The 13,208-nt window shown below is 36.3% G+C and overlaps 2 protein-coding genes across 2 annotated transcripts; both read left to right on the top strand.

The window, feature by feature from the left end:
• Positions 1 to 2,461: 2,461 nt before the first annotated feature.
• On the top strand, positions 2,462 to 5,942 carry LOC112720115 (uncharacterized). Its single transcript, XM_025770940.3, has 2 exons — positions 2,462 to 4,600; positions 5,301 to 5,942. Exons 1-2 carry the CDS (start codon positions 2,759 to 2,761, stop codon positions 5,409 to 5,411), a joined length of 1,953 nt encoding a protein of 650 aa, XP_025626725.1. The 5' UTR covers positions 2,462 to 2,758; the 3' UTR covers positions 5,412 to 5,942.
• A 4,909-nt stretch (positions 5,943 to 10,851) lies between these two features.
• On the top strand, positions 10,852 to 11,403 carry LOC112720907 (uncharacterized mitochondrial protein AtMg00810-like). Its single transcript, XM_025771998.1, has one exon. It carries the CDS (start codon positions 10,852 to 10,854, stop codon positions 11,401 to 11,403), a length of 552 nt encoding a protein of 183 aa, XP_025627783.1.
• The last annotated feature ends 1,805 nt before the right edge of the window (positions 11,404 to 13,208 follow it).

Genomic DNA, 13,208 nt, shown 5'->3' with positions numbered 1-13,208 from the left:
GTATTGTAGTTTCTCTGTTTTTCGAGCTTGTCGGAGTTCTTCGATGTCAATCTGACCTTTTGCCTTTCCACGGAACTCGGCCAAAGTTTTAGGTTTGGCTACGGCAATGGTCTCTTGGAATTTTTCTGGTCAGAGTCCGCTTTTTATTGCGTGCAGTTTCACCTCGGGATGGAGATTGGGTATACTCATAGCTATCTTTGTGAAGCGCGTCATGTAGTCTCTAAGGCTTTCGTGCTGGCTCTGTTTGATTGTGTTTAGATAATTGGAGTCGTGTAGATAGATGGCCGATCCAGCAAAGGGCTCCTCAAAGGGTTTTGATAGGTCTTGAAATCGAGAAATAGAATCTGCAGGCAAAGAACAAAATCAATCAAGTGCAGGACCATCTAATTAAGATGGAAAACAACGACATAAACTTTTTGAGGTATTTCTTTGGATCACCTACCCATCATAGGGGGGTTAGTGTGGTCGGCAGAGTGAACCTCCTAGGTAACACGAAATTCATCACCTCGGCCGTGAACGGTTCAGGGGAGCTTTCTAGGTTGTCGTCCTCGTCATCTGGCCAAGCTTCTTCACTATGCTCGAGCTGCTCTTCTTCGTGCCGAGCAGTTTTAGAGACATGCGTTGACCTTGACTGATGCTCGACTTCTTCTGCTCGTTCTTGTCGATCATTGTTGTTTTCGATTCGGGTATTATTCAAATTAGCAATCTGGTTTGCCATTTTCTGGTTCTCTTCGGCCATGCGCTGGTTCGTTTGCCGTAACTCGGTCACCATCTGAAGAAGCTCAGATGGTGTGGGTGGAAGTTGTTCATCCATGGCTTCAGGCGAGAACGTCGAGGCCGATGATATAAAGAAAGAATTATATTCTCGGCCTCACGGTGGGCGCCAATTGTTCTTGTATGGATACCTGATGGGGAGCTCGGCTCCTGGGAATCGACGCCGAGTTTTTATCTTTGGTGCCGATCTTTGAGCCTTGGGGAAGTCCGAGCTTTACTCTGAGGGGATGTCCAATTGCGCAGAGCGTGAGCAAGAAACAATGGGGAGTGTACCTGCAAAGGCACTCCAAAGTTTAAGTCAGTATTGAGAATTCAATGTGTTCTTAAGGAGAAGATGTTATACCTTTATATGCGGAGTGAGACAGGTCAGTTATGTATCTGTCTGATTTGAAGAATAATAATAAGGCTTAATGGGTGATGATGTTTGGTTCTGACGTTTTGATTCTAGCATGTAGACTGTTGAACTCGATTTGTAACGTGTAACACCGAATTTTGTATTATATGACCAAGTTATAAGTCATAATGCCGAGTTATGACATGATATTTGTAACAGTCAGATCATCTTCAAATAAAAAAAAAGTTGAAATTTGAAGTGTCTTTTTTTTAGAAATTATTTTGTCTTTCATAAAAATAGATAATAACCGATGTTTACTCTTCCTTAATCAATATAATATTAGTTATAAATAATATAATATTTCTCGTTCAACGTGTGAATAAATTATTGAGCATAGAGATTAGGCACCGACCAATAGAAGGAAAACTCCCTTCTTTTATTCTGCAATTTTCTTGTTGCCTGTTTTTGTTTTGAATAACAATAACCCCGCCATGTTCATAACAGGTCCACACGTTACACGTAAAAGAAAGGCAGAAAGCTAAGCAACCATTAATTAACTAAAATAAAATAATAAACCTATTCACCACCTTGAAAAAAAAAAAAAAGAAAGACAACTTTGTTCAGAGCTTTTAACTTTTAAGATTCTAACGTCAAAATTTTTTTTTAATAAAATATACATTTTATTTTTAGTAATTTTAAAATTATTCAAAATTTTAGAGTAAAATTAAATCAAATTAATCACATATATTAAATATATAATAAAATATAAAATATAAATTAAAAATAAATAAATAATTAATAAATAGTTAAATTTATCTTAAAAAAATTATTTATTTGTTATTTAAATTAATCTCTGAAAACTTTTTTAATTAAATTTATCCATTTTAAATTAATCATGTTGATCTTTTTATCATTTTTTTGGTTAATGTCGTCAAAAGTTATTGACGTGTTAGATTGGTTATTAATATAATAATATGATAGATTTATAAAATTAGATTAAATTAAAACCTAATTAAAAGAGAATATATATTGAGATATTGGAATAAAATTAACTTACTTTGGAAAAAAGAAAAAAGAGATATTGAAATATCTCAATTAGAATTGTTTGATATAATTTTATAAACTTATCAAATTAGTCATCAATTAAAACTAATATGTATGTGTTGTAGTATTATTTAATGTCTAAATTCGACCTAATTAGTAATAAAAAGAACAAAAACACCAACATAACTAATTTAATTTTTAAAAAATAAATTTAATTAAAAAAGTTTCGAAGACTAATTAAAAAATGGTAATCTTCCAACACTATTCCGATACTTTACTTATAAAACAACACATTTATTATTTTTTTTTAAAACGGAAGAGGGTTTTGTACGTTTAAAGTTTTAAACTCAACAAACAAATTTATAATAATTAAATCACTAGAGATTGAGAGTGGAGATGGAAAGAAAAAAGAATATGGAACAACCGAACAACCACCAAACCGAAACCATTGATTCTTCATCATCTGGGTTGTCATTGACAGTTGAAAGTTGATTTAGAGGTAAAAGTTAACACCCCTCCTGTTTTCTGACAAAGAAAAGAAATAAAAGAAAAAGAAAAGAAAGCACACTTTACATTTCACTTGTCTCTCTCTGCTGAAGCATCAGCATGGAACTCGTTCCATACTCCGAACCAAACACTTCCACTCCACCCTGGCAAGAAATGTTCCGATCCGCCTCCACCAGAAAACCCACTTCCACCCCTCAACCCCACGCGCCGCCGCAGCACCCTCCCCAAAACCCCTGCCAACCACTACCAGACTCCAAACCAACTTTTTCCGGGGATCCCCAGGTCCGCCTCGCACTCTACATAGCCATGGCGCACGCTTTTCTTGCCTTCGCTATCTTCATCCTCTACGCCGTCTCGAAGCTTCTAGAAGCATACCTAAGACCCCTCCAATGGGCCGTACTATGCTCAATTCCACTAAGAGGAATTCAAGAAACCCTCGTTTCCTTCTGGTCCGAGCCGTTAAAACTCGGACTAACGGAAACCGTTCTCGCCGTTCCAGTTTCCGTTTTCAGAGTCTTCGTCGGTACACTTGTCGAGGTTCGAGAAGCTTCCTTCAGGTTCGTTTCTAGAAAGCCAAAATCCGTTAATGTTACCGCCAAGAAGCGTAGCGGTTTCTCCAATATGCTTCGTTTGCTTGTTTCTTTTGGGATTTTTATAATTGCTTATGAGAGGCTTGGTGGATTTGGGGCATTGTCGTTGTTAGGTTTAGGGTTTGTGTTCAGTTCAAAGAACGTGGATTCGACTATGTCGACTCTGAGTTCTTTTAGGAGTAGCAGCTTTAGGAGGAGTGCGATTAGTGCTTTTTTCACCAGAGGGATACTGAAGAAGTTGAAGACTACTGTTGCTGTTGGGTTAATTGTTGGTATGAGTGTTGGGTTCTTGGTTGGTGTCATATTTTTCTCTTATAAGATCGGCGTTGAAGGGAAAGACGCGGTCATTTCGCTGAAAATGCATGTGGAGGAGAGCAATTATGCTGAGAGGATTGGTGTTAAGAAGTGGATGGATGAGAATGATGTTGCTGGGATGATGGATAGTTACACGACAAAGTTTTATGAGACGGTTTCAGATCAGATTGATGGTCTGGCTGTGCAGTATAATATGACTGAGTTGGTTACCGGGATTAAGCATTTCGTGGTGACTAGCTCTGGGAACTCATCTGCACAGACAAAGGCCTTGATGAAGCCCTCGCCGTACACGGAGAAGTTCTTGAGTTTGAAAAACCGGGTTAGGAACCGGGAGTGGAGCCAGATTTATGCCGAATTGGATAGCCTTTTCCGTGAACTTGTGATCACCCGCGAGGATTTAGTTGTTAAGGCCAAAGGGTTTGCCTTTAAAGGGATTGATGTGTCGCAGCGTATTTTTGCAAGTAGCAGAACTGTGTTTGGTAGTGGTGCGAAGTTCATGTTCTCCATTGCGAATTCCATAATCTCTGGAGCTGCAGAGGTTTTCAATTTTGTGTCTCAGTCAATGGTGTTTATTTGGGTTTTGTACTATCTCATCACGTCAGAGTCCGGTGGAGTAACAGAACAAGTGATGTGTATGCTTCCGATTTCAAGCTCCACCAGGGTCAGATGTGTGGAGGTTTTGGATAAAGCCATTTCAGGAGTCCTTTTGGCCACAGCCGAGATAGCATTTTTCCAAGGATGTGTTACATGGTTGTTGTTTCGGCTATACAAGATTCATTTCTTGTACATGTCGACTGTGATTGCCTTCATTAGTCCTTTGTTGCCCATATTTCCATCGTGGCTTGCAACTATACCAGCAGCTATGCAACTGGTGCTGGAAGGCAGATACATTGTGGCCATTGTTTTGTCTTGTATTCACCTTTTCCTAATGGATTATGGTTCATCCGAAATTCTGGAAGATGTGCCTGGAAATAGTGCATATCTCACTGGACTTAGCATCATTGGGGGAGTGACATTGTTCCCATCACCACTAGAGGTAAATATTTAAACACCATGATTTCATTTTCCGATAATTATGTAACCAGTTCGAGCTTCTTAGGCTGTCACGCTAAAGGTTTCAATCAGCTGATATTGTTTCAGAATTTAACAATTATCAAGTATTAGTAATTTAGGCATTTTACAGTAACTTACTTCACTTGGAAGATTTTTGTTTTAGGCTTGAAGACTAGTCTAACTGCATAACTTGATATTGTCATGTTTATTTTTCTGAGCTTTGGAATTGGCTACTGTGATATGGACTTCTGTAGGCTATGCCTTTTGTTAGCAACTTTAAGATATAATGTGCCAAGCATTTAGGGTCCAATGAACATTTCATGTGACCATGATTGAGAAAAATGTGGTTGCTTTTATAATTTTGGCATAATAAACACGTTTGATTTTTCGCTTTTTAAACCTTATTTAGGAATTTAGGAGGATATGTAGGAAGACGATTAGGAGGGTATATCATTACTCTTTTTTTCTTTCAATTTTGTTTTTTGGGGAGGGAATGGGATGTATCGATTTACTAATAATTCCCGGTAAAAATTCTGAATTCCCAAGAGATTCTAACTCCTGAGAGTTCTGACGGCATCATTCTGATCATGTTTGGTTTAATCTGTATATCAACTTGTATAGATAGACTTTTCTTGTATTCCATGACATTGTTAAATTGATCGAAGGAGTGTGTTATTCTGCAGGGAGCTATTATGGGGCCATTGATAACTACAGTCATGATTGCTCTGAAGGATTTGTATGCTGAATTTGTTCTTGAAGAACCTAAAGACAGAGCCAAGCAGAAAGAAAGCTAAGCCTCTCCTCTTGTCTATGATTGTGTATTCTTTGCAAGTAAAGTTTGGAGCAGCTGTGTTAATATTTGCGGTTCTGTTAGGGTTTGTTCCCGTGTTTCGATTTCGGAGAGGTAAGAGTTTAAATTCAAGCTTGTCACTTCCTTTTTTTACCCTCCAAAAGCAGATCTCGCAAACATGCCCTTAGTGGAGTTCACTTTTTGGTTTGTGATTTTGCTCATAGTGTATCTTTAGAAATGATCAATTGATCACAAATTAGAAGAGAAAAAGAATTAGGGCTTTCTTTTACAGTTTCATTTATCCATTTTAGTGGTCATCAAAGGTATTTTCAGTTTGGTGGCAGTGTTTGATATTTGTACATTTAGATCTGTATTTTATTGCCTACCGAAAAAAAAAAAGAAAAAGGGGGGGGGGGGGGATTTATCTGTATTTTATTCATGTAACAATTTTGCATACTCATTGTATCCGGAGAAAATAGAATCAGAGAGATACTCATGTAAGCTTGTTTTAGAAATATTATATTAGTTATCTTCATTTGCCTTTTTTTTCCTTCTGCTAGTGAGATGAGATTAATAGCAAATATTGCTTTTTTATTAAGTGGTTTAGCTAATAACTGCTATTTTGCTTTGCAGTTAGATGATAAAAGAGGTTAAACTGTGCTTTTTATTCTTTGTTAAAAGTTTTAAAATATTCTGAACGATTGGAGGATAAAATTAAATGAAATGATAGGAGGTAATCCTGAAAACTTTGACACTCATTATAGATAAAGAACATTTTATTCTAAAAATGTAGTGGCAGCTGAGACTCATGAGCCAAAATAGGAGATTGTGGTATGGAAAACTTCAAATTGGAGTTGTATAAATGACATGTTATGGTATCTAAGCAAATGGGACTAAAATAAAAGAGTTGGTAAAGTAAAAAAAATGAAAATCTACTCGCCTTTAAAACTAAGTAGTTACATGATAGAAGTTGCAAATTTAGTGGTAATTAGTTTCTCACTTTGTGGCTTTACCTTTTTTTAGACTTTGGAATATCTTTTTCTAAGTCAATGTATCATATCCCATTTATTATTAGAGCAGGTCTAAATCCAATATAATTGGGGTTCATATCACATTTGATAGCAAGTGAGGTGTGATTCAGTGTGTATCAAGTTTTTTTAAAATAAAAAAATTAATAAAATAATAAAATAATATTTTAATCATTCTTAAATCAAGATAATAAAATTTATAAATAATAAATGTTATAAATTTAAAAATGATTAAAATATTATTTTATTACTTTACCATCATTTTCACTCTAAACAATTTTTTTCTTTTCGAGATATAGCACTTTCTATTCGGTATAAGTGTAAAATTTCCAATATGTAATATTTTTCTTTCCCAATGACACAAGAACTCAATTACACAATGACACAAGTAGAACAATTCTGAAATCCAAGCGCAATATAAAAGGCATTTAAGATGACTGCATTGGTGAAGCACCCTCTTTCCTCTAGGGTGTTACTGACTAACAACTCTGAAATCCAAGTGCAATATAGAAGGCATTTATGGGCTGCATTGAGCCATTGACCAAGCACAGAGAGTTTTACTAACTTCTACTGTGAGCACATAGATTAAGCATATCATAAAAAAAATATTTTATAAAATTATCATAAAAATTAATTATTTTACGTTTTTAATATATTAAATACATTAAAATTATTAAAAAAATTTATTATTATATTTTTAAAATATACTCTTAAAACAAATTAATTAGATCCTTCTTTTTTATAAGTCTTGATTTTTTTTTTTATTTTTTTAATATTTTTGGCACGGAGGTCGCAACTCATAACTAATACATTTATTTTTTCTTTTTTGACTAGTACATGTCTTCTTTAGGATGTACTTGGTTAGTAGGGGTGTGCATGGCCCGGCCCGCCCCGAAGACCCGGCCCGGTCCCGAACACTTTAGGGACTAATTTGGTGTGATTTCATCGGGTCTAGGGCTGGGTATGGGTCTCAAAAATAGACCCGGTCATAATTTCGGGTCGGGTCCGGGCCATAGCTCGGGTCACCCGAAATCGACCCGGTGGCCCGGTCATCATATATAATTAATATTTTGTGTTATTAGTGATGGATGATGGCTATTATTATGTGAAATTTAAGTGTTGTAAACCTTAATATTTTGTGTTATTAGTCATTATATATAAGACTATAAGTTAATATTTTATGTTTAAAATGCATAAGACTTTAGACTAATGCATAATCTTGTGTTATTTGTATTGATTTAAATATTTGGTGTTATTAGACAATATTAGTATTGATTATGGTTATGCTTTAATTTTAGGGAAGAGTTGGTTCTTAGTATATATTTCTAAGTGAATTTTACCATGTCAAATAATGATTGGAGTCTTGGAAATTTGGATATTTTTACATGCTAACTTACAAGAAGGTATCAAGGTAATATAATGTTAACGGCCCGGTTTTCACCCGGTTTTTACCCGGTATAATCGTGGCCCGAAAGTGTATAGGTTTCATCGGGTCTAGGGTCGGGTTCGAGTCTTAAAAATAGGCCCGGTATATATTTCGGGTCGGGTCTGGGTCACACCAAACCCGATTTCACCCGGCCCATTTAGTTAGAAATGTTGATTTAAAAAATAAAATAATGACTATTTATTAGCATGTGGCATACTACTAGTTACACTGCAGCTTTTAGTGTTCTAAAAATAAAATAATATATAAAAATGTATGAGACTATTAGCCGGGTATCACACAAAAATAAAAAGTTAAGTGAATGATAAACACAGATACGTAAGATGGAAATATGTGAACTTAACCATCTAAGCTAACCTTATTTTATGTGAAGAAGTATTATTAATTTTTTTACAAAACCTTTGGGAGGCCATGGCCCCCCATTGCCCTAACAAAACTCCGCCATTGCCTTGGACAGACCACAAGGTTGTTGCCTTGACTGTAATTATCGCCAAGGACTTACAGATTTACAGGAATCGAAATAATGCCTTTAGGTCTCTCCAAAATTACCTGTGTTAGGAACCACCGGCAAGCAACAATTTTAAAGTTAATTGTGATGCAAACTTAAATCTGGATTCAAATTTAGCGGGATTCATGTGTATTATTAGAGATTCTAAGGGAGGTTGGATCTCAGGTTGCTCTTGAAGCATTCTTCTTTGGTCTATCATCAGATGTGAATTATTTGCTGCTTGGAGGGAATTGGTTTTAGCTTGGGATTGCGGTTTGAGGGATATTATATGTAAAACAGATTGCCTTGATATTCTGCCCATCATGCATGATCCTATGAGTGGGTATTCATCTGAAGTAACAGATTTAGTTCACAAGATTCAGGAGCTTTTATCTCGTCCTTGGCTTGTTCATGTTGAGTGGGTGTCTCGGAAAGCAAATAGAGCTGTAGATTGGATGGTTAGATATGGTGCCAAGAGTAACTCTAATCATGTTATTTGGTCTGGGTCTTGTGTTAATTTTTAGCAAATCATCCGTTCGGATATCAGATAGTGTTTGCTTTGTTTCTATGCATGTTTAGACACAAAAAAAAGAGAATCTTGCACTACTTTTCTGATGGATCTGGAGAGATAGGAACAATGATATTTTCAATCCAAATGAAAGTTGGAACATGGAAAAAGTCATCACGCTTGCTGAATATGGTATTGTTAAGTGCACTAATAAGGTTTCCTCCCATCCTTCTTTGATTGATTCCTGGTGTCCTCATCCCTTAAATGTTGTGAAACTTAATTGCGATGCAAGCCTATTTGAACAACAACATCTTGTTGGTTTTGGGTGCGTCCTTAGAAATGATTCTGGCAAGTGGCTGATAGGCTGTTCGGCAAGCATTTCAATAGGTCCGATAACTTGGTGTAAGCTTTATGCCACTTGGAGGGATCTTTGCTTGGCCTGGGATTGTGGGAATATTGAGATTTTTTGTAAAACAGATTTCTTGGAGGCTTATCTTTTAATCACCAAAAATTTTGCGGGAATGTGAAGGGATTATAATGATCTTCTTCTGAAGATTGCTGAGATGATTTAACGGAATTAGGTGGTTCATGTTCATTTGATCCAGAGAACGGCAAACACAACTGCTGATCTTTTAGCAAGGACGGCGGCACGTCATAATCTTCCTTATATAGAATACCTTGTCCCTTGTTTTATTGTTCAGGAGATCATTAGGAAGGAGATGTCCTCTCCAACTTAATTGCTTTCTGTGTTTTCTTTCTCTGTCACAAAAAAAAAAGGCCAAATTATAACTCCGTTGTTTAAAGAAACATCAGCACCTGCTGAATGTAGCTAGAGATCTTTTTTTCAGTCCAAGGCACCAATTGATTTTTAAGAAGAATGCATTCTAACTGCCACCAATATCAGTGAAGTCAATTTTTGTTGGCTATCCTTCTGGGTACAAAGGTTATAGGTTGCATGATCTAGAAAAGAAAAGGTTCTTCATCTCAAGAGACGTCACCTTTGTTGAAACAGAATTTTCCTTTGCCCAATTAGCTTCCAACACCTTCTCATTCATTGACAACTTTCTGGATGTTATTTTGTCTAACGTGATCCAAAACATATTTCCTTCAATACCAACACCTCACCCTATCTCGATGCACGACAACCAAGCTAGCTCACTAGAATTATCTTCCCACCAAAATCCCACACTTAACCCACCACCAAGAGAATCGTCCAAACCTAGCTACTAGGACCCCTCACCCTAATACCTCAAATATTACCAATGTCACAACACTAGCCTCTGTCCTTCAACTTCCAGCAATCAATTTAAACATTTGTCCTAACTTCATCTCAGTTTTGTGGCAGACGTAATTGACATCCCTAAACCTGCCTTTTATCACCAAGCAGTGAAATTTCCAGAGTGGGAGAAAGCCATGAATGAAGAACTTCAGGCCATAGAAGATACTAGAACTTGGTCATTAATTCAACTGCCATAAGGGAAATACACAATTAAGTGCCACTAGGTTTATAAAGTGAAGTGAAAAGTTGTGGGTCTGTGGAAAGATACAAAGCCCGTTTAGTCACTAAGGGCTATAATCAACAAGCTAGCATTGATTACAAAGACACTTTTTCCCTAGGTGCAAAGCTAATAATAGTTAGAGTTCTTATCTCCCTGGCAGCCACCAATGGTTGGTCTCTTCTTTAAATGGACGTTAATAATGCGTTCCTTAATGGGGATTTATTTGAGAAAGTGTACATGGACCTACCCCTTGGGTACAAAACCAAAGATTCAAATCTTGTTTGCAAATTAAACAACTCAATCTATGGTTTAAAGCAAGCCTTGCAACAATGGTTTTGTAAGTTCTATTCGGCCTTACTTTGTAACAATTTCAAACAATCCAAGCGAGATTACTTTGTTCACTTATGGTGCTGATGACAAAGTAGTCTACTTACTGGTTTATGTGGATGAAATAATTTTGGCTAGTCCATCTAAAGAGATGTTATGCAAGGTGCAACAGATTCTTGAATCCCTCTTTAAGCTCAAGGTACTTGGTAACCTTAAGTACTTTTTAGGCCTCGAATTGGCAAGATCACCTGAAGGGATTGTTTTAAGCCAGCGTAAATACACCCTAAACATTTTAGAGGACACTAATTTTAATGATGCAAAGGCTACCTTACTTCCCACAGAGACTAATTTGAGGCTGAGTGCTTCTGATGGGGAACTTCTGGATGACCCAGTGATCTATAGGAGCATCATTGGGAGGTTTATGTACCTCACTATCTCGCGTCCTGACATTACCTATGTAGTTTTCACATTGAGCCAGTTCTGGTCACAATCACATTCCACACATCTCCATGCTCTCCATTATTTGTTGCGATACTTGAAGGGAACAACAGGGCAAGGCCTGCTATTTTTTGCAAAATTGGATATGAGACTAATGGCCTATGTGGATGCGGATTGGGCTGGCTGCCTAGATACTAGGGGAAGCGTGATAGGTTTTTGTGTTTTCATTGGCGATTCTGTGTCTTGGAGATCGAAGAAGCAATAAACAATTTCAAGAGCCTCATCTGAATCGAAATTTCAAGCCATTGCATCAGTGGCAGCTGAACTCACTTGGCTCTAAGGACAATTGTTAGATTTTTGGGGTGAAGTCCTCCTTTCTATGCTGTTATGTCGCTCACAGTCCGTTATCCACATTGCTACGAACCCCACATTCTAGAAGATGACTAAACATATTGAGATCAACTGTCATTTTGTTCGAGAACGAGTCATAACAGGTTTCATCAAGTTTATTCACGTCTGAACACAATACCAATTAGCTGATGTATTTACCAAACATGTATCTCTAGCTCAATTCACCAATTTGATTTTCAAGTTCGGCATGTTAAATATATACATGCCAACTTGAGTAAGGATATTACGACACATGCTTAATTTAATTAGTTAGTTAGATGCTAATGTAATCAAGTTAGCTACTTTTATTTTTCTGTCCTCACTACTTGCGTATATATATATATATATTCCTCTGCATTGAGAAATCAGTAATGAGAATCATTCTCTTTCTCACATTTCTTCATTTCGTTCCCCAAGGCATAAGACATTCTATTAATTATATATATATATATATATATATATATATATATATATATATATATATATATATATATCTTATTGTTTCGATGACTATGCCAAATGAACAATCTTGATGTTAGATATTATATTATATTATGGGTGAGTTCTGTGCTGATATAATAATTGAAAAAAAAGGGTGAGATACAAATGTTTTGTTGTATTTTACATATTTTTGTACTCGAACTTTTTCTTCCTGTTTATGTCAAAATTTAGAACAAATATTTAAAAAAAAAAACAATAAATAGACATACAGCTCGAGACTGTCCACACAAGAAATGCTGGGATGCAGTCGAATTCGATTCTCAGACTTGAGATAACCATGAACTAGTAGCAGAGTTTTTAGCTACCTTGCATATCATTAACAGGTATGATCTATTTGTGAAGCATGACAAGTTTTGATGATCGTAGAGTTCGAGCCAAATAATTAGTTAAAGACTTTTAGTTGTCAAGATGAAGCGATACTTAGCTAACTTAGAGGAGTGGCTAGATTCTTGAAGGATAAGAATCAGAATGACGCAGTGGAAGCAGGGTTGATGATACCTAAGGAATTGGAACTGTCGAGAGCTATGCGGAATTACCGTTTGAAATCCAGTGACATGACTTCGAGGAAGAATAATAGAGCAAATTCAACCTTTAGTTGTTAATTGATTGAGAGATAAGTAGAGGTGAGACCAAATTCCTATACGAGAGGGTTTCCGAGGCCATTCTTGAAGATGTACCAAAATTTCCACCTTAGCGAGAGAACGTGAGTTTGCGATAGAATTAATGCCGAAAGCTGGATTAGTGTTGATTGCATCACAAGTGAAGACATCATTATAATCAGTAGAACTCAGGACCGAGTGAAGGGAGTACTGGAAGAGAGAATCGTCCAACTAAGTGTTTCCTTGCGAAAGTATGCCAACTAATTTTCACGACTTAATCTAATATTTCTTCTACAGCTTACCATTGAAAACTCTATCTTAAATTTTTTCCTGTAAAAGCCCAATTCATCGTTCTTCTGATTCTATTTCTTACTCGTATAAAACTTGTCTCTTTTGAAATAAGCCTGAACTCATCCTAAGATGATCACATAATCTTTGAATCCTAGAGACCTGCGGTACGTGGAGTTGTTCTCTTGTGGAAATTCACATTCTTTTAAAGCCAACTAGAACCTATTTAGTTCGACATGTCTTATTCTTTCTATTCAAGATTTGATTCGAACTTCTTCCCTGAGATGCAACT

The sequence above is a fragment of the Arachis hypogaea genome, chromosome 11 (assembly GCF_003086295.3).
Source record: "Arachis hypogaea cultivar Tifrunner chromosome 11, arahy.Tifrunner.gnm2.J5K5, whole genome shotgun sequence".
Lineage (NCBI taxonomy): Eukaryota > Viridiplantae > Streptophyta > Magnoliopsida > Fabales > Fabaceae > Arachis > Arachis hypogaea.
This window is presented reverse-complemented; position numbering and strand designations above follow the sequence as displayed.